Source organism: Trichoplusia ni, chromosome 15 (genome assembly GCF_003590095.1).
Source record: "Trichoplusia ni isolate ovarian cell line Hi5 chromosome 15, tn1, whole genome shotgun sequence".
NCBI classification, from domain to species: Eukaryota; Metazoa; Arthropoda; class Insecta; order Lepidoptera; family Noctuidae; genus Trichoplusia; species Trichoplusia ni.
The window spans coordinates 535,512-555,809 of NC_039492.1; the positions used below are offsets into that span (position 1 = coordinate 535,512).

Consider the following 20,298-nt stretch of genomic DNA (forward strand, 5'->3'; position numbering starts at 1 on the left):
TGGGCCAATACTAGTGTTTTTAATGTTCAACGACACCGCCAAACTGCTTTGTCCGTAATTGAGTACTAGACTATTAGAATGTAATTCAATGCGATACGCTAACAAAAATATCTAGTAATTGACCTCAAAGAAACTTAAGTCATATATAAAAATACATAAAAGATATATTTAAAATCTTTATTTACAAGAATCTAACACGCATATATAAATTATACCTTAGTCTAACGTTATTTACAGTCTTAATATTACATTATTTAATTTGACGCTGCCTGCGTGCTGTAGCGCGGTCGGCGGTCGACTGACGCGGGGCGGCTCTAAGCTTCATTGAAGCTAATTGGTGGGGGGTGCGCCTGCGCAGCCTACAGTATCGCGTCCACTGCGTGGATCACGCCGTTCGTCGCGGGGATGTTGTGCGTAATCACTTGCGCGTTGTTCACTTTGATGCGACCTGAAAAGTTATGAAATTATGGTATCATACAATGCCAACATTTTTGTATAACTTATTCCTTAAGTAAACTAAACAAGTGTAGGAAAGGAAAGCTTTCAATTCGGTTGGTTACTTCTGCCCAAAAATAGTATTATTAGTATTAACGATAATGGTATCATCAAATACTTAGAAATATTTCTCAATAGTGGCTAAACTAAATATTCGTTATTTTTATAAAAAAAAAACAAATTCACTTTAACAGACCAATTCAAGCAACAATTCTCATCAACACAACCACTCACCAGCATTCTTCTGCAGCGTTAAGGGTTTAGCGTCCTCCATGGAGTTCCTGAGCTGGTAGTACCGCATGCCCGCACTGTAGAGCGTGCCGGGCAACACGTGTCGCGCCACGAAGGCGCGCGCGCCCGCCGCCTCGCCCAGCCGGGACAGCTCGGCCGGCGACATGCGGGCGAACGCGGCGTCCGTAGGTGCGAATACCGTGTAGGTTTTGCTTTCTGGAATTATAGAGTGTGGGTTAAATGTTAAGTTTTACTAGGGATTGTGCGAACGTGCTATGTGGGCTACCTAATGTACCACAAGTGAGGCAGCTTTTTTGTTGAATCACAAACGTTATTCAGATAAAAGTAGTTCTTAAATGTCCCTAATGTAAAGGGAATGTAGAGACACTCATGGTAAGATTAAAAAATAGTTAACAATATAGAGAAATATACTGTTTGCGAATATATACAATAAATTTGTAGAGTAATAGGAATATTACACTGACCTGTCAGCGTATCTTCGAAGCCGCTAGCCTGGATCGCCTTGAGGAAGGTGGTGAACCTCCTGTCCCTGTCAGCCTGCAGTGTTTGTACCAAGTCTCCGACTGGCAGCGGGAACATCACGCGGTCTACTGCATGTGCTATGCCCTGATGATACAAGAGGAGTCACATTATTTTGAGGAATATTGATTAGTTAAGAAACAATAAATTTTTAAATTTTAAGTACTAAAATTTTCTCCATGTTCGACGGAAATGGAGGCTATAGTCGCTATGGTTAATATTCTGCACTAATTCTTATTGCGCCAGACTGATTCGTATTCCTAAAATAAAAACACTGAATGGATTGCAAAAGCTTGTCTATAAACACAACGCCTGTCAATGTTCTCGAGCAACTGTACTGTACTGTTCAGACTATTTTGCAGGCGTCTTGCACTTGCACTTTGAACACTTTCTATTAGACTAGCCAAGATTTACCTGTGGTATATGTATATCCTTTTTATCATCAAGCACTCGGGCACCGTTGATGGTGGTGACGCGGACTTCGTTCCACTCGACGTCGTGCATATCATACTGGTTGACGCGGAGCTGCGTGCCGGCGAGAGAGACCCCCGTCATCTCGTCCTGCAGAGAGGCGATGTCGAAGGCTCCGGGGATCACGTGGTGCAGGAGTAACTGAGAATTGGTGAAATTTATAAGTGATAACCCTAATATATTAATGTGATACGATCATTGTAGTTGAGTGTTTTTGCATCTTACTTCAAAGCAATGTTGGTTATTAGGCTTTTCGGGGTTTTTATTGTTTAAAGTCTACGTACTAGTCTTAAATCAAATAAGTATAATCATAATGTTGAAATTCTCATAACACGCCTCACTTGACTATAATTACGCCTACAGATAGAGCGGTGAGAAGTCGCGTGACCAACAATAAAATTGCACGCTTCTTCATTACCTGTCAAGCAAGTCACATACAAGATAAGCAATATCTACTCACACCACTGAGCAGCCTAGGGTTGTCACGGAACTTTTCCTCAGCCTTGTCGGGGCCGCCGAGCTGTACGAGCAGCGTTCTAAACGCCTTGTCAGTTGGGACGAAGATGGTGTACGGACCTGTCTCGTTCAGGATCGAGTCCAGACCTGACTGGCGCAAGTACTTCGCCGTCGCGAACAGGCCATTCTCTTTCAGAATGTCCACGAGACCAGGGTTGCCCGATGGGGGCGCCTGCCTTGGCACGTTCACCGTGCTCTCGCTTATAGTAGGAGCAAGCGTACTCGAGCCAATCACAACTAGATCTTTCTCAGAGGAACGGTATGGAGTGGTGTTGATGATGGGCGATAGCGTTGAGCTAGGGTATGTGATTCTTGGTGTTTGGCTGATACTGTTTCTGCTGGATGAGAAGTCAAAGGCTGGTGTACTGGATTTCGTGTTGTATCGTTCAGTGCTTGACACGGTCACGGTAGACGGGAAGTGAGTCTGTGTTTGTGCTGTGTTTCGAGAAGACTGGATGGAAGACTGGTAGACGGGCGCCTGAGTGGTGTGGGTGGCGGGGATGGTGTGGCCGGTAGAGCCGTGGTTGTTGGTGCTGACGAAGGTTGAGTAACTTGATGGATGGTGGGAGGATTCCGCAACGTAGTCCGTTGTTTCCGTAATAGGAGCCGCTGTGGTTGAACTAAAGATAGAGTTAGATATCTTAGTTTGTCCTGGAAGCTGAATTTCACCGTTTTTAATTTTCTTGAGGATGTTCTCAACCTCGGGACCTTCCTCAGTTTGCTGGCCATTAGCTTTGACACCCTTCACCTTAAAGGATCCGTCTTCTTGTTCTTCTAGGAATACGAAGGTGACCTTCTTCTTATTCTGAAGTTCATTGGGAGTTTTAACTTCCTCGAGTTTTCCATTATCAGCTTGCTTGATGAGCTCGAAGTTCGCACCGGGCGGTAAAATACCTTTTGTTAGGTCTTCAATGGATACGCGACTTTCTTTTTGCGGTTCGATTTGAGCAGCAGCCATGATTTGAGCCAAGTTGGAGCTGTCAGCACTGATGGCACCCTTAGGGATCAGGTTTGGGTTTGTTGTTCTAATCACCTCGTACTTTTGCCCGTTGAGTGAGATTTCTCGAGATGAGAAGTTCTTTCCGCTGTAGTCTTCAGGGTTCTCAGCAAGAGCAACTTTAAGCTGTTTCAAGATATCAGGTTTCTTGAGTAATTCAGCGCTCTTGGCTCTCAGGCTGTCGTCAAATCCTTTCGTTTCGCTCTCTTCCAACAGGTTCTTGATCTCGTTGTAAAGTTTCTGCTTGTTTCTGTCCTGGGGAGGGTTCCTAGGTTTAGGTTTCGGGCGAGGTCGGTACCTTGGGGTTGGTGTTGGTGGTGGTGGGGGTGGGGTTGTCGTGGTCGTGGTGGTAGTCGTTGTCGTAGTGGTTGTAGGGTGGTCCCTTTCGTATAATTCTATAGCTTTTCTAAACAGGTTCGTCTCATGTGGTAGAATTGGTCGCCGCCTTTCTACATTTCTGTTGTAATACTCGTCATAGTTTTCTGTTGTCGTATATGTAGGAACTGATTTTGTCGCTTGTTTCTTAACAAATTCGTCGTGCAGTTTCTCTACCTTTTCCTGCTGCTTCTGCTGTTGTTTTTGCACAAACTCCTGGTGTTTTTGAATAATACGCGCCCTCTCCTGTAGCTCCTTCAGTTTTTCCAGATTCTCCTTGGACTGTTGTTCCAGCAACTCCTGAATCTGAGATGCTTGTCCGTTGGAGAACACGGGTTGTTGGCCTAAAGTCTGCTGGAAAGGGAGTTGTGCGTTGTTTTGGTTGTGATTGAAATTCTGCGGGGCTAGGTTCGGCGCGGGCTGAATAGTAATCGGATTCGGTTGGCTGAAGATAGGCTGGTTGATAGGTTGACTGATGGGCTGGTTTTGTGCCGTCGAAAGAGTGGGGAGGAAGGCTTGCTGGGTAGGTCGCTGTTGATTGATATTGACCGTGTTCACAGGGATACTTGGCTGGAAGGTGGGAGCGTTCTGCTGAATGAGTCCATTCTGGTAGGTCGGGATTGTAGGAAGCGGTTGAGACAGAATGTTCTGTGTTTGAGGAGGGATTTGCCTTATGTTCTGCTGTGGTTGGAAGTTGTTCTGCAGTACAGGTGGGTTGACACTCGACTGTGGGTTGAACTGATAGTTGTTGTTCTGTATCGGCAAGTTGTTGGGGATGTTTGGGATGTGGTTGTTAAACTGTGGCACGTAAGATTGTTGTTGTTGATTGATTTGTTGCTGTTGCTGTTGTTGTTGTTGGGGGAATATGGACTGTTGGAACTGGACTGTGGGGGGAGGGCTTGTGATTAGTCCTTGCTGTGGCTGGAAGCTCTGCAGCGGTGAGCTCAGCCCGAACCTTGTTTGGTGCTCCGTAAACCCTGGATGCGGTAGCGAGGCCTGTCTTCGTCTATCGAAGTCATTCTCTACCTGAAATAAAGATAATACAGCTATTATTTAAATTAATTAACTTTTATAAAACTATCTAATTAAAAACTTTTTAATGATCGTCTTGCATGTTTTAGTAAAATTACTTCAGTTTGTTAAAAAAAATTGCATGAACAAGCATAAATTATTAATATCATCCATATTACGTAGGTACGAGTACATATAATATTTAAATACAATATGTCAATGATCATTTACTTTAAATGCTGAACGGCAATTAAAACATAAAATTACAAAATCCGTTATTCAACAAGCCTCTTTTGTCTATTCCTTTTAATTTGACAATCAATTGTTATAAACCTAAATAAAAAATAATTAACTGTCATTTCGTTACATCACTTCACACTTCTCACTTCAAACCGGAATTCATCATACAAAATGATGAAATTAACATTTATTTAACGTTTCCTTTTCATTAGCGACTGTTGTTTATGCAAATAAGATGTCGCTTGCTCGAGAGCAAACAAAGGATTGTCTCAGCTTCCTAAGTTGCAAAACTAAGAACAATTACATAAACTACTTGATATTGTATCTACGAGTGCTTTTGAAGTGAGATATAGGATATAGTTAGCTAGTCGTGGGGAGTAAATGGCCAGTTACGTAACGAAAGCCTTTCAAATGGACCGCTGTTTTACATTATAACTGTTTTCCGAAAGGTGATGTTAACAGTAGAATGTATTACAAACATGATATATTTTTATAGCAAAATTAGCTGTGGTGCGTGACCTCGGTCGCGTGGCTCAGAAGATAAAAGTAAGGATTTTTTAAAACTGGTTTATCAGTTTTAGTAATTTTTGTAACTAAGTCAATTACTGATCTATTCCTGTTCATAACTCGATGGTATCCTATAACCTCGATATTTCGGCCATGTACCACTGAAAGTATTTTTTCAAATATATAATAAATATGTAGTAATAGGAGTTTCTGAGATTAATGCGTTGTAACAAACAAATAAACCGTTCAGCTTGAATATTAGTATAGATAGCTAAGTCATAGCATAATTATATTGATTAAGATAAAGAAGTTTTGCTGTCCATGTTTTTATCTCTCAAAACCCTTCTCGGTTACCTATAGTGAGAAGGAGTTAGAGAGCGCTTAGAGATCTAAACTGCTAGCACATTAAATTGACACTACGACTTTTCAGCAAGAAATTACCGCATCTCAAAAACACATTTTACATCAAATAAACATTATTTAACCTAACAATACATAAACTATAAGAACACTAACATTTAGTAGATATTGGACAAATGGCGCGTTACCTCGCGAAGCGCGTGGAGCTGAGGAATGCGCTTTCTTGTCGCCGATGCGTCACGGACAGGCGAATCTGCCCGAGATGCGTCGCGGGAGCGCGTGTCTATTGCATTGTTTATGATGCTAAATGACTGTGGGTGGTCGTTTGACAAAAAGTATTGAACGGTTGTAGTGATACCAGTCTGTTGCTGGCCAATTGGGGAAGGCTTTTTCTCGTATGGGCTTGAATTGAGCATTGAATTTGCTTTGATAATGCGTTTTTATCTTACAAGCTTTTTATTTTTGACTTGGGGTCAGCTTCCAGTACCTTGAACCGGATTCAGCTAAGTACCAATGTTTTACAATTTACAAGGAGCGACTGCCTATTTGACCACTGGCCCTTGGTTAGACTGGTTTCCAGACTTTTCAAGCGTCCGACTGCCTGTACCTAACGACTGTCAAGGATGTATGAATAACAGCCGGTACCCACAATTTAACGTGCCTTCCGACACATGGAGGAATTTGGTACGACAAAGATGGTCACCCGTCTACGGACCACGGGATAAAAATATAGAGGTAGAAGACATCTCATATTCCCAATTTATATATAATCAACTTTGAAGTTGATACTAATTACGTGTGTTGAGGAAAATGCAGACTGGTAATGTAGAACCCCTTATCAAAAAAAATAACATTCTCCATAACCACACTCCATAAATTACCAAATAGTTATCAAACATTATGTAATTACTAAATTACTATTAGCTATGCGTGATGCCCTTCTATTTTCTAATTCGAAACACGTTCATTAACACTAGTTACGTCACCATGGTTTATCCGCTTGTATAATTCTCAATTCACCATGCAAATGATAGTTTAACACTACAAATATAAATATTTAAAAGTAAATAAAGAAAGTAGTGAGCAGGTTTGTCAGTAAACATTCAGTTGGCGGCAACGCAGCGGAGAAAATGATTATACAATGATGAATAATACATGCTAACGATCTGCGCAAGAGTCGGCGAACTACGTGTCACTTAAGTGTTGATTTTCACGGTCCAAGGACGTTTCGATTAATTTTGGAATACAGCAAAGAATACGGTCACAGATAATAACTAATTTATGCTCATAGTGATCTGATTAAGTCATTTTTTCAATCATTAATTTTGATGGAGGGACCCTCAAATAACATACATACCTAGAAATTAAAGAATTTTGAAGAAAGTTAATTGTTTGCAATATAATTTTTGATTCAGTTAAATTATCAATTCAAAACATAAAATTGAACTAAAATTAGGTGATTTTTTCTTGTACGAAATAAAACCGGCATTTTACGGCTACATATTTTTATTTTTTAACCGATAAGTGTGAGAAGGTATTTTCATTCCGATAATAAATACTTCCTGTTTACTTTCTTTTAATTTTCTTTAAGTAAGTAAATTAAATAAGTTATCTTATAATATCTACACGTGCTTACATCCGGGAGAAAAGCTTTAATTAATAATAATTGACGATATAAGTATCAAACCTCGATCATAAATAAATTTCTTGTGGTTATGTTAATTTTTAATATAGGTATAATAAGTTGGGATATACATATGATTTTAATATGTTTGTGTATGTGTATTATCTTCATACACAACATTTACATAATTTAAGTTATTAAGATGCAAATCATGAACTTAAAGATCACTTCTAAATTATCTCCATAAGAGATTAAAAATTTAAATTAATAATTTGGAAACACTGGTTAAGTGCGAGTCGGACTCATAACTTATTATACTTATTATTAACTAAAACTTATTATTTATGACCTTACCAACCATTACCTAACTTCGGAGTTTATTTTAATTACTTGTTATAACTGTTGGTAAAAAAATGAGTATCAGCTATCACGTTTCTTGAGAATGCAGGAGTCTGGAAACAAAAGGGCGGATACACAGCGGACCTTTACGAATAGGGTTCCATGACCGAAAAAAACCTGACGCTGACTGAAGCCGAGGACCGGGAGTTGGCACGCAACTAGGGAGGCTTTTAAACAGCAGTGCCACCAGAAGCTCGCAATTAATTTATTGATTGAGATCGCTGGCAGGAGTTGGATGCGAGCTGCCAAAGACTGATCTCGATGGCGTGCAATTGAGGAGGCTTATGTCCAGCAGTTTTATAACGAATATGGGCTGATGATGATGATGATTGATTGAGATAAAATGAACCAACAGACAACATCTAAATTATTTATCTTTAGTTAAGTTAACTAACTAAAAGATTATAGTAATCCCACACTCTCCTAACTTCACTTCTCTTTAACTGACAGCCAGTGATTGCTAATGACGTAAATGTTACACCCAGATGATATTACATCTCGGTAACAGCACATAATATAAAGTAGATCGTCGACCTGCGCAGGCGCCGGCATAATGAGTCGTGACGTCATACTGGTGAAATTAGTGATGCTCCGGAGTTTGTGATGGGGATTCTTATTAGATTAAAATAACATTCTTTTGTGATTAATGATCGAGCTAGTAATCGTGACTCGTTTCGGTAATTCGGTAATGTTTTTTTTTTCTTTAAATTAATTAATTTTTTATGCGTATCAAAATGCAATAATGGATCATCATCATCATCATCATCAGCCCATATTCGTCCACTTCTGGACATAGGCCTCCCCAATTGCACGCCATCAAGATCCATCTTCGCCTGCTCAATAATTTATACAGAATATAATTTACATAGAAATAAAAGAGATTTTCAGTCGCAGAAAAACTTAGCGATTACTTAATTACCGTTATTTCTGTCAGATAGGACTTGTGATTATGTTTCCAACGATATATCAAGCAATTTAAACTAGTAATTACATATAAATACATTAACGTTATGTAGTATTTGTACTATATGTAGTCATAGCAACACCTCTATTTCTCGACTTACGTTAATGAAGATGATTTATCAAGCATCTAATACGCGTTCATCTGTATATCAAGCTTAGCGTGCAACAATGTTTATGATCTATATAAAGTCGTCAGACGATCGATTGCACAACTTTCGACCATACATTACATTTGTTGCCAGAACAATAAATCTTTGCATCTGTGTTGACAGTTGCTATTGCCTATATAAGTCTATTCACCTCCTTGCTTTACTAATGGTCTAAAAGGAAATGGTGGAAAACGAAATATAAGTAGATTAAGATTTGTACGGTGATATTTTGGTAATGACATCGTCATTATAGAATTTCCCAACTATGTTGGTGTTGGCTTCCAGTGATACCGGATTCAGCTAAGTACCATGGAACGGGAGTTGTTCACCCGTTTCTTCACCCAGTTACTTAGTTAATAGTAGCTTAACCTGCGATCAATTAACTTGTACAGTTCTCATTTTGGCAATGACATTCATGAGTAAAAAAATATGTGTTTTCTTTATATAAGTGCTGATGCAATAAACTTTTGTAGTCTTGACCTACTCAATTGGGAATCGCATTTATATATTTTTACAGATTGTTCTAAAACTGTAATGTAACATAGACAAATAATATGCAAATGGCCAGTTTTAAGGCGAAGGCAATTAAGTATTCTGCCACAACTGTCATAATATTCAAATGAGGTTTCATTTGAATTTCGCTTTCCTTAATTGTTTTCGCCGATAGTCGTGTAAATCTAGATAGTTCGTTACTTCGTAGCCAAGTAAGGCATAGCATTACTAAAATGTACTGACAGAAAGTTGGCTTTCGCCATTTTGTGGAAACTGCAGTAAACCATTGTTATTCACATGGCAGGCCGAAGTAAAGGCTGTGACATTCTTGAAATCGTTTATAATTTTAATGAAGTGAAAGCCGCTAATTTTGACAGGATTATGTTGATACAATGCTTAATTTAATTTGCATGTGATTTTATCTGAGAGACCCATCTTATTTTGGAAAGCGCTTGTCGTGAAGTTACGTTTGGTGTATTCGATATAGCTTATTGATAAAAGAGTATCAATATTCCACCTGATATTAAAGTTCATTATCAGTTGAACCATTATCGCTTAATTAATCTCGAAAACGCATTGATTACCGGTTCGAAATAATTGTCCGCGTAACAACACCACTTACCTACCGTGCTATCACTTAACTACAAAAATATCTATCTATGTCTATTATTAACAAGTCTGAAAAGTACGACAAAACATTTTCCTGTCTATAAAACAGGAATAAAACGTAAGTCGTGTTTAAAGTATGTAATCACGCCTAATCATCCCAAACCGTAATAAGTAAGTCATCATAAGTATCACACTTGACGATAAAAAAAAGTTTTGTAATAGAGAACGGACCTCTCAAATTACAGATAATATATTTTTAAAATTACAATAAACGGATATCAGTGTTACTTACACGCAAGTATATAATTACGTTGAATGTCGGCGACCTCAGCACAATGGTATAAAACAGAAAGCTCTTTGGAACTTGTTCTCGCAGTGAAAGTGTCGATCTCCGTGAGATATTCGTGACTATTAATAATAATATAAGAATATTTGCGAAACTAATCGATATATTATTTTAGTTGAGTAGAGATTTATTTATTAAATTATACGGTATATTTTTATTACAATTTGGCAGGTAATGCTTTTGCATGTAAGATGATGCAATTTAAAAAAAAAACTGACATTTCACATCCATACACTACAATCAAACGAAATTAAAAAAAAAACAACAATGTTAGCAAATAGTCCGCCAAAAAATATCTATACTTAGGTACTATAAATCTATTCTTTATGTAAAAACTACGTTTGATACTTTCGTATTTTATTTATTTTCAATTTTTTAACATCCTGAGAAGATGCAATAATTTGATACACCATTTCTTGTACATTACAGTGCAATTGCAACATGACACAAACGCGTTTGAGGATGAATAACTATTTGAAATTGGAATACTAGTTCGTACCAACCTGTAACTATTTATGGTAAAAGGTGTATTGCAATGCAAATGGCCGCCGTCAGCGATACCGATGCAACATTCTGTATTTCTGTGTGAAATTTCGAAATTTAGAGAGATTGCGGAGATGGTATCTAATACTATAATTCCAGTCCATTACGCAAACGACAGTCGTAACGGTTAAGACATTTCTTTTTAACTCATTAATTAAAATCGTCGTCTATTTGACTTGAATTTCGTAATAATGAGTCCATTATTTGCATAAGATTCTAGATTTTCGCACGTTTTAAAGTTGTCACCTAGACTTATATTTCGTGTGAAATCTTAATTATTTCGAAATTATTATATAACTAATTATCTAAATCTGACTAACATAATCCATCATACTAATCATCTTACTTCTTATCCAGGTGTTATTTTGGTCTTACTGGGATAACGTGAGCTTTTTAACTATTCGTCAATATAGTAAGGTAATGTATCGTAAACTTTTTTTTCGGTAGCGAAGGCAATATTAAACCAACAAAATACCAACCAACTTTTGCATTTCTGTATTCATGTTAAATACTTAGTATTAAACTTAGTCTGGTCGTTTACCTGTTTCCTTGGTCATAATTTTGTAATCTGTGGTTGAGGCGGTTTTAAGTTTAATTTGCAAGTTGCAAAATTAAAGGTACCTAGGTAATAAGTAACAACTGCCATGTTGTTTAACTTCTTTTAAATCGAAATAGGATTTTGCAATCTAGACTTCCTAGCTGTCTTATTATAGACGCTATTTATTTGTATTTAGAATTTTCAAACATTAAACAGTACAAACATAGATCTCAGTTCATGCCTCTGAGCACTAAGTCAGTGTTCACATCACATGCTCAGGCGCACAAAAGGTGAAAGTAGCTTGACACACGCGAGATTCACGCTTCACTGTAATTAGGCTATTAATTACAAACATGCTTAAAATTACGCACATTAGGAAAGCTAGCGAATAGTTTCCGACCACTTCCGAATTTTGCCGATGTTTCACGAAGTAGGTACCAACATAATTGTTATTTGACAGAAAAAAGGTTGAATGCTTTTTTTTATTTGTCTGTCGTGCGTAGAAAATAAGAAGCGTGATTTGAATATAAAAGTACAATTGTCTGTTAAAACCTTATTACAATGGTGATGGCTTTTACTTTTTTGCTCTATATTTTTGTATTCGATTCGCATGCGCGCAAATAATGTTTTTCATTTTATTTGAATTAATTTCTGCGCAATATTTTATAAAACTATACGGGCTCAATATAAATGTTTTACTTCCAGAACACATTTTTATTCAAAGTCTTCCGTAGTTTTTTAAAACAGAAATAAAAAACGAAAACTACGTGCGTAAGCAGCGTAAATGATGCAATAAAAAGAATGAATCACCATCATTGAACGACAATAATTATACATAACCAAGCTCATTTAAACAACGTATTGCCCATAGACAACGTAATTTTGCTTTCTAAACTCTACATTATTCTCTATGCGTCTAAGTTCAAGGCACCGCCATGTTTACTCAAACGATTCGAGTAATTAACTCGATTTATCTTCATTCGATTTAATTAATTGCTCTTTTATGTAATTAATTATTTCCTTAGAGTTTATTGCGGATACCAGTCTTTAATATTGATTTGTGATTTAGTATTGGCTAAATTAATCGATTGTTGGGTAAATATCGATTTAAGTAAGAATTGAGCTCTACTTATTGACTTAAAAGTTTATTTGTGCAATTTAACCACTCAATATAGATTGCATTTTTATTTGGATAGAAGTTGAAGTGAGAAAAAAGTTATATTAGATATTTTTTTTATTATCTCCAGAAATTGTTCTCAGAATAAAACCCTAAAATAATCGTCTTTTTCGTCTCCGTATTTTTCCTATTTACTGGGTCTTTAATAAATGTATGAATTGACCTACGTAAGTGAAAAAAAAATGCAACATTAAGTTCGTAAAATCAACGAAAGAAGGTCTTTAAATATTCAACACTTTCCTACCACATTTCACCTAAACATCACCGAGTTCACGAAACACTCGGACAGTAGGCCATTCATAATTATAAATGTCGTGACGAGTCACACTCTATTGGGTATCAGAACATTCTCACTATCATAAAAACTAAAACTACCAAATGACTATGACTTGATGCTAAAAATAGTACGAAAAACATGTAAGGCGTGTTGTCTTATGTAAGTTTAAGTGTTATGAAACTCGGAGAAAGGCGAAGTGTCCTCTTACACATGTGTGGAGCCTTCGGAATAGGATATAACGGTCATTGACATACTTTAACATGTCTATAAATCAAATAGACAACTACAACACGCCCCTTTTTTAACTTCTATTTTTGATTTTTCTTTTCAACGACTTGATTGTTTTTTTATTAAAATGTGTTGTTAAGTTTTAAGTTTTGTCGTTAAATAAATGAATTCATTTGATTATAAATAATATTTGACATTAAACCTATCAGACTGAATAAATTACTAATTACATTTATAACGCATTCAAACGCAACGTTTTTTTTTTTACTTTAGAACGATGTGCAAAGAACCCAACGCTTTGATCTTAACTACACAATTTGAAGATTAAGTTCCGATATCTAACTCATTTAATATTATAGGTACCAACATACCAGTTTATTAACTTAAATAAATATAGTCTCAGTGTCATTGCCTAACTAATTGACAATTAACACATCATTAAAACAATTGAAACGCGGTAACAATACAGTACTGTGTAAACAGTATTGAAAGATAAAATCTAGTCGTAAGAAAAAGTTGGTACCTTGACACAATAAATATAATGGAACGAACAAAAAAACTCATTAGGAAGGTTTTTAATGTCGCTGCAGTTAAATGGTTTGGGTAATATTTAATTTTTAAATGAAAACTTATGTGGATACATGTATGAACTAGCTTTTGCCCGCGACTTCGTTCGCGTGGACTTCAGGTTCGTTCCGAAACCTCAAAAATTGTAGCCTATGTGTTATTCTGATGTATAAGCTATACTGTGGTAAAGTTTCATTCAAATTCATTCAGTAGTTTTTACGTGAAAGAGTAACAAACATCCATACATCCATACATCCATACTTACAAACTTTCGCCTTTATAATAGTAGTAGGATAATGGTAGTCTCTGCCCAAATATCCTGATAAATTAAACTTACACTGAAATTACTTTACTCGTCAACCGATTACACGATTAGGTACACTGATAAATATTTCAGGTGATCAATAAAAGGTGTTGCTAGCTGACTAACATTATAGATTAGTAATGAGTTTGTTTACATTAAAATAAAATCTGTTGGACACACACGGACCGCGCGAGCTGTACGCTTACTTTTTGTGTAAAATACAGCCGTTTGGGCTGTGGAGAGCGAAAGTACAAAATATTGCCCTTTTCCTTACAAAGTCGAGTAGAACGAGCTTTTATAAGGTATTAAATAGTTACGTATAGTTGTCAAACAAATCTAGCAATTAAATAGAAACAATTAATGATGACAAATTGACCGATCATGTGTCGTATCCATTCCGGTAGAAATGCAAGAAACACGCGAACAACACATTTGTAACGTTACAAATATCCGGATGTCGGACTTAAACTGATTTGTAACCGAAGACCAAACATTGTGTTCATTGCGACGTGCTTCAACAATTAGACAATCTTGAGGAAATTCCTGATAACCATTTCACCGAATGTGTAAACATTATGTTTAGTAACTATCTGACAGCTATCTTTTCACATGGTGTCCGATTTATCCGTTGTAGTGTTGTACTTACTGCCAAGATAAAGATCCTGCGTTCAAATCCCAGCACGCATCAATCTTTTTGAATGACTAAATTTTATGTAAAATTGGCACAAATTGAGGGAAGTCGATGTCGAGCAGTGGACAACGATAGGCCATGTTGATTGAGTTAGAATTCTGTAGGTAATTGCTATCTAAATTTTACATCCAGCGATCTTTTTTACGCAACTGCCTAGAAATGTAGAGTAGTCGTGACTAAACTTTTATATTATCTGTTTGATTAAACGCAACTTAATTTATTGGTTTTAAATTGCTAAGTAAGTTAGTAAGTATATTTTAATAAACTAACAGTTGTGTACAGTTGTGTGTGCTATCCAAGCAACCATGAAATAATATGTTAACGAAATTTACTCGCATCTTAATGAATCCTATTGTATTACAATAAATTACGATGCAATAGAATTATCTCATTTCTGTTTACCTTCCGTTAGAAACTTAGTTAAATAAGCTAATGTTATTGTTATTATATAATTAAAGGATGAAGTAATTCTTGACTGTAAATGTCCCACAGCTGGGGACAGACCCATATCCAAGTGGGGAAGGCTTGAGCGATCACCAGTCTAGATCGATGCCTGTATTGGAAATCCAGGTTTCCTTTGTTGTTCCTCGATTGTTCTTCAAGCATTATAGCTATTATCGTTTGACATCGGGAAAATAGTAAATGAATGGCAATTACGGTCATTTATAGTCCACTATTGACAATAGTACATAACACCACACTAAAGACCAAACAAAAGTGTCTATTATGGCGTCCTTATTTTTAAATACAGTTCGTTTCATTTTAAAAAGTCATTTACCGGTGTGCCGTATTGATTTGATAAGTCCAAGCAATCAACCCTTTTTTTTTGTGAGGCGGGGGAATCCTCTAGGACACTCGCGTTTTCGGAGGAAGGAACGGGTAGTGGCAGACGCTTTTATGTCGGTGTATGGCAATGCGTTGCGAACCTTCATAACAAGCATGCGAACCTAGCTTAGGTACTCTTTGGACAATCGTACACGAGGCAACGCAAGTGTCGAGGTAACTCTCATTCATCTACTACCACCCCTTATACATAGAGGCTCCAGACTCCCCCCCCCCACCTCCCCAGAGGATCCAGAACATCCAGCACCGTCTTATACAATGAAAAAATAACAACATCATTTCATATTTCGTTACTTTAAAATATATACCTACCAAACATCAATTGCAAACAGTTTTAGTTCCGGTATCTATAATCAAATTATGGTGAACAACTGATTACTATGATGATACAACGGTGACCTTCTTGTATTGGGCAATACGGTTACCGGTCCGCAGCCGTCTGCCGTCACTAATCTAGCCTAGATTTGAAGTGGTTTTGGATTGGATCTACATGGGATAACTATTACGACACTGTAGATAATTTTTTTATTGAAATACTAGCTGTTGCCTTCAGGCCTGAACGCTACAATTGGAAAATGATCCCGTGGGAACATAAAATCGGGACAGAAACTAGCCGATGTGTTAATAATATTATGTTATGGTTATAAACTATCTCCATGTACCAAGTTTCGTCGAAATCCGTTTTACGTGAAAGAGGAACAAACATCCATACATACAAACTTTTGCGGTTACAATGCTTTGAGTATAGCGTCGTCTTTCTTCCACATCCCCAATAGTATACGACACGGTGGTATACCTTCTGATAACCCATGCCACTGGTTAACATACTAACACTAATGGTTAGAGTCAACAGAGACCGGAGTACTAGAATGCATGTAAAGGATGCAACCAAAATAGTTTGTAAAGTTGTTAACTTTTTGGAAGCTCATGTTCATCTTATTTACTCATTCTGGCGCTGTACAGTGATGCAGTATGCTTTCATTGGTATAAAGTTTCTTGTTCGGACGCAACAAACTCTATGTGCACGGATAGCCGAGTGGTTGATATCACTACGCCAAACGCACAGTGCGCAACGTGTCGCGGGTTCGATCATCGCGTTGTTGTAGTTTTGAATATTCGTTACCCCTTTTAATTTTTAAGTTTTTAGTTCTGGACTCTTTTCCAAGGCAAAACTTTAACTACAACGGCACGGACACGAAAGTGTTAAAGATATCTCTTCAATTTATCAAAATAACCAGTGCTGTGCAGCAGCAATTAACTTACATAAAAAAGTAACGAATCATGTACGTAATCAAACAGCAATCGGTAAAACTATCGGAACTAGAATCGATTCTCTATTCAGATAACCGATTACATAGCATGATTTATGGGTGTATTCTTGGTATTCATAAATCAATATATATGTATCTGGGATAATAAATTTTAATCGATACCAAACACGCGAATTTTAATACATGCTTTCGACGCGTCTGTAATTAACAGTGGCTTTCTTCCGGACCGCTAGAGATGCCATAAACGGTTTTTTTTATGCGGATGTGCAATAATTTTAAATATTTCAGTTAATGTTGAATTTTTTTATGCAAGAAATTAGTTATTTTATTAATTTAATTATTTCTATTTTTTAAAAGACAGTAAATTAAAAAAGTAGTACTTACTCTCGGTCCGGTGATGGCGCACACCGCATGCGCCAACAACAAAAACTGACAAATGCTGCCCCTCATACTGCTCTCAAAAACCAGAGCGGCTGAGTATCATCACACAACACACCACTATCCTGTCAGAATACGTCCTTTGCCACTATCTGACAAAAAAAACACTGCACGTCACTTTGTTCCGAACTCAAAAATTAAAAAATAAATTTCAAATTCGGCGCTGGCCGCTGAAGACGTCACGAGTGTCAGTAGGACGGCGCTGTTCGCGGCAGACGCACGGTGCGGGAGTCGGCACGGCAATAGCGCGAGCGGCGTGCACCTGTCCGTTTTACCACCCCTTCTCCTCGTACCCCTTCTCGTTTCGAAAGGACCCATCGGAGACGAGAAGTAAAACAGACGCGAGATGTTAATTGAATATTGCGTCAAGTTTATATTATTGTGGGTCAGATACATCTTGACAATAATCATTATTGACTCATCATTTTACGAATGAGGTTGGTACTGACTGCGTGTCTGTTTTTAATATAAATAGAAAATATTTCACATCATTCTAAAGTGTAATTATAATACTTAGATAACATTATATTTAAATGATGTTCAGACTACTTCAGACTGAGATAATCTAGATTCTTGTTGAGTAACACTCGTGAGATTCGTTGGTTTTCTGCAGTGGATAGAGTTGAGTCCTATAGTGTACATTAGTCAAACAAACTAGCATTTTGCATACTTTTTTATGTAGCCCAGTATTAGGCAAGGGCCCAAGTCCTTCCACGATTCTCTACTGGGCCATATTCAAGCAGCCCACCGACCACGACGACGTGGTCCATACCCTGGCTGGCTTTTGCCCAACAGCCACTGTCCATACTCCTGACATTGCATAACTGCGGTATAAAATTAATTAGGCAAGTTTAAAACAGAAGCAATATTCCAATGCCATATACAACTGTTTCCAACTATCTATTAAGGTAGATCGTTATCAGTGTGAGAAGAGACCTTAGCCCTAATTTGTATGGTACACGCTGAATTAAAAAAGCTATTATAACTAGCTCGATTGTATCACAGCAATTACACGGTATCTAATGACAATTCATCAGTAACCTATAACTTAAACATAATGTTCGTTATGGTGTGAAGCACATTGGAATATATCTTTGCAAAGAGCTCGTGGCTAAGCTATAACCAAATAAGTGAAACGATCACAGGTTAAGCTATGCTTGACGCAGTTGGTCCGTAGATGGGTGACCATCTTTGTCATAACGATGACCATCTTTGTTCCTCCGTGTTTCGGAAGGCACGTTAAATTGTGGATCCCGGCTGTTATTCTTACATCTTTGACAGTCGTACAGGTGGTCAGAAGCTTGAAAAGTCTGACAACCAGTCTAACCAAGGGGTGTCGTGTTGCCCAGGTAACTGAGTTGAGGACGTCAGATAGGCAGTCGCTCCTCGTAAAACACTGGTACTTAGCTGAAACCGGATAGACTGGTAGTCGACCCCAACATAGTAGGGAAAAGGCTAGGCCGACGAAAAAAAAGTGGCTGTTGAAAAATATAAAATCGAAACATATTGTATGGTTTATAACAGGGTTCTAAATGAAATTATTCCCTGCACACATACAATATTATTGACAATAATGTTAATTTAGGATAAGAAATGTTCGTATGCTTTGACATGCAACTGTTTTTTACTTTTAAATATAGATAATTGTCAATGTTGTTACATATCACGGTATACTACTGTCTTTACAAGGCTTACGTCAAGAATACTTCAGACAGTGTCTTTCATCAACTGCATCTGCATCGACCACGCTCAAAATCACTTAGTTGTACGTGAAACTCAATACTCACATTTACAACACATGTGTGCCAAATTCTACAGTCAAAAATATATATTCATAATTTCATCACAATCTGAATCCTGCCTGGCGAACCCATTAATCTGGTGAGATGGAGTGTGGCAACACTGGCAACAGTAATGTTCCATGAACACAATAGGCCGGACCTCGTTGAGAAAGAATGGACCATATCTCCACTAATTGGGGCTTTGCACCATTTATGCTAAGTCTGTCGCAAGCCCTACGAGGCGTCCGGACCGAAGGCTTTGTTCAGACGCGTAAATGTATGTAATTTGTTGGCATTTTGCATAATGTCTGTTTGGGATTTCAGGCTTCAATATTTGTATATTTTGTTTTCGGTTCTCGTTAGTCTTCAAGGTGAGACAGAGTCTAGAATATCTAGCTGTATGGCTAACACCTTTTATATTTAAGTCTTTAATGTAATAACAATAGATAATGAGTCGGCCAATTCGAAACAAATCCTAAGCTGTTATGAAAGAGCAATAGTATTTTTTTTTAATCGATCAGCCGATATTAGTTTTGCCATGAGTTCTTGTTTTAGATTTAGCTGGCTTTTTGGCGTAAGTTATTTATTTTCATGCAACACAAGCATTTTTCCGGTAAAAATATGATAAGAGTTGGTTTTTATAAACTTACTTTGTAAAGTTATCTCTTCTCATCAAGCACATTTTGGCCACGATCTATCAATTCGAAGAAATCAAAATTTTTGCAATCCAATATGGCGGATACAAAAATATACTTTCGTAATATCATTGTTCCATAAACAATAGAGTGTTAAGTTTAAATGTTTTGATTAAATCTCAACATGGCGATGGTTGTCTGTGATATCGACAGTTCTTATAACGTTAGGCAATATTACTGGGACGGGACCTAGATTCGTGCCTAGTGCACTTACGAGAAAAAGTCTGGTACCGAAATAAAATGAAAATGATAAGGCAGACTTTTTTGTGGCGCTTTCAAAACTATGAAACTTAATAAAAAAGTTTTTCTAATTTGGTAAGCTTCTTGTATAAAAAAATGACAATAGACCCAGATGGAATTTTTGACATTATTAATAAAATTTTACCTAATCTAAAACTCCTTCGAAAGCAGGGGAAAAATACCCGTAATAATCCATACATTAGGATTGTTTTTATAATAATGTAGAAATTCCGTAGTTAACGCGTAAGCTTTTATTTAGACATGAAACGCAATTGGTAATAATACTAAAAATCAATTTCTGAATTGACCCTTACAATATCTACAGGTGAACCTGAATGATCCACACCGACTTATTTCAACAAATTATAAATTATTTATAT

The 20,298-nt window shown here is 37.1% G+C and overlaps 1 protein-coding gene across 2 annotated transcripts; it reads right to left on the reverse strand.

Moving 5' to 3' along the window:
- Window positions 1–163: 163 nt before the first annotated feature.
- Window positions 164–18,344, reverse strand: LOC113501056 (uncharacterized protein DDB_G0284459-like). 2 transcript variants are annotated; one of them, XM_026882046.1, is made up of 6 exons: window positions 17,149–18,344; window positions 2,198–4,651; window positions 1,681–1,878; window positions 1,212–1,353; window positions 730–942; window positions 164–448 (listed from the first exon to the last, which is right to left on the reverse strand). In XM_026882046.1, the coding sequence occupies exons 1-6, from the start codon at window positions 17,212–17,214 to the stop codon at window positions 360–362; spliced, it is 3,162 nt and encodes a 1,053-aa protein (XP_026737847.1). In that variant the 5' UTR covers window positions 17,215–18,344; the 3' UTR covers window positions 164–359. The 2 variants fall into 2 exon arrangements, with proteins under 2 accessions (XP_026737847.1, XP_026737846.1); XM_026882045.1 differs by lacking the exon at window positions 17,149–18,344 and adding an exon at window positions 5,932–6,240.
- Between the last annotated feature and the right edge of the window lie 1,954 nt (window positions 18,345–20,298).

Excerpts from the sequence above, each read along its gene's own strand:
- LOC113501056 (XM_026882045.1), bottom strand. The coding sequence starts at position 6,159 with ATGCTCAATTCAAGCCCATACGAGAAAAAGCCTTCCCCAATTGGCCAG. Across the intron at positions 4,652-5,931 it reads AGCTCCACGCGCTTCGCGAG|GTAGAGAATGACTTCGATAG; the intron begins GTAACGCGCCAT and ends TCTTTATTTCAG. Across the intron at positions 449-729 it reads AACGCTGCAGAAGAATGCTG|GTCGCATCAAAGTGAACAAC; the intron begins GTGAGTGGTTGT and ends ATAACTTTTCAG.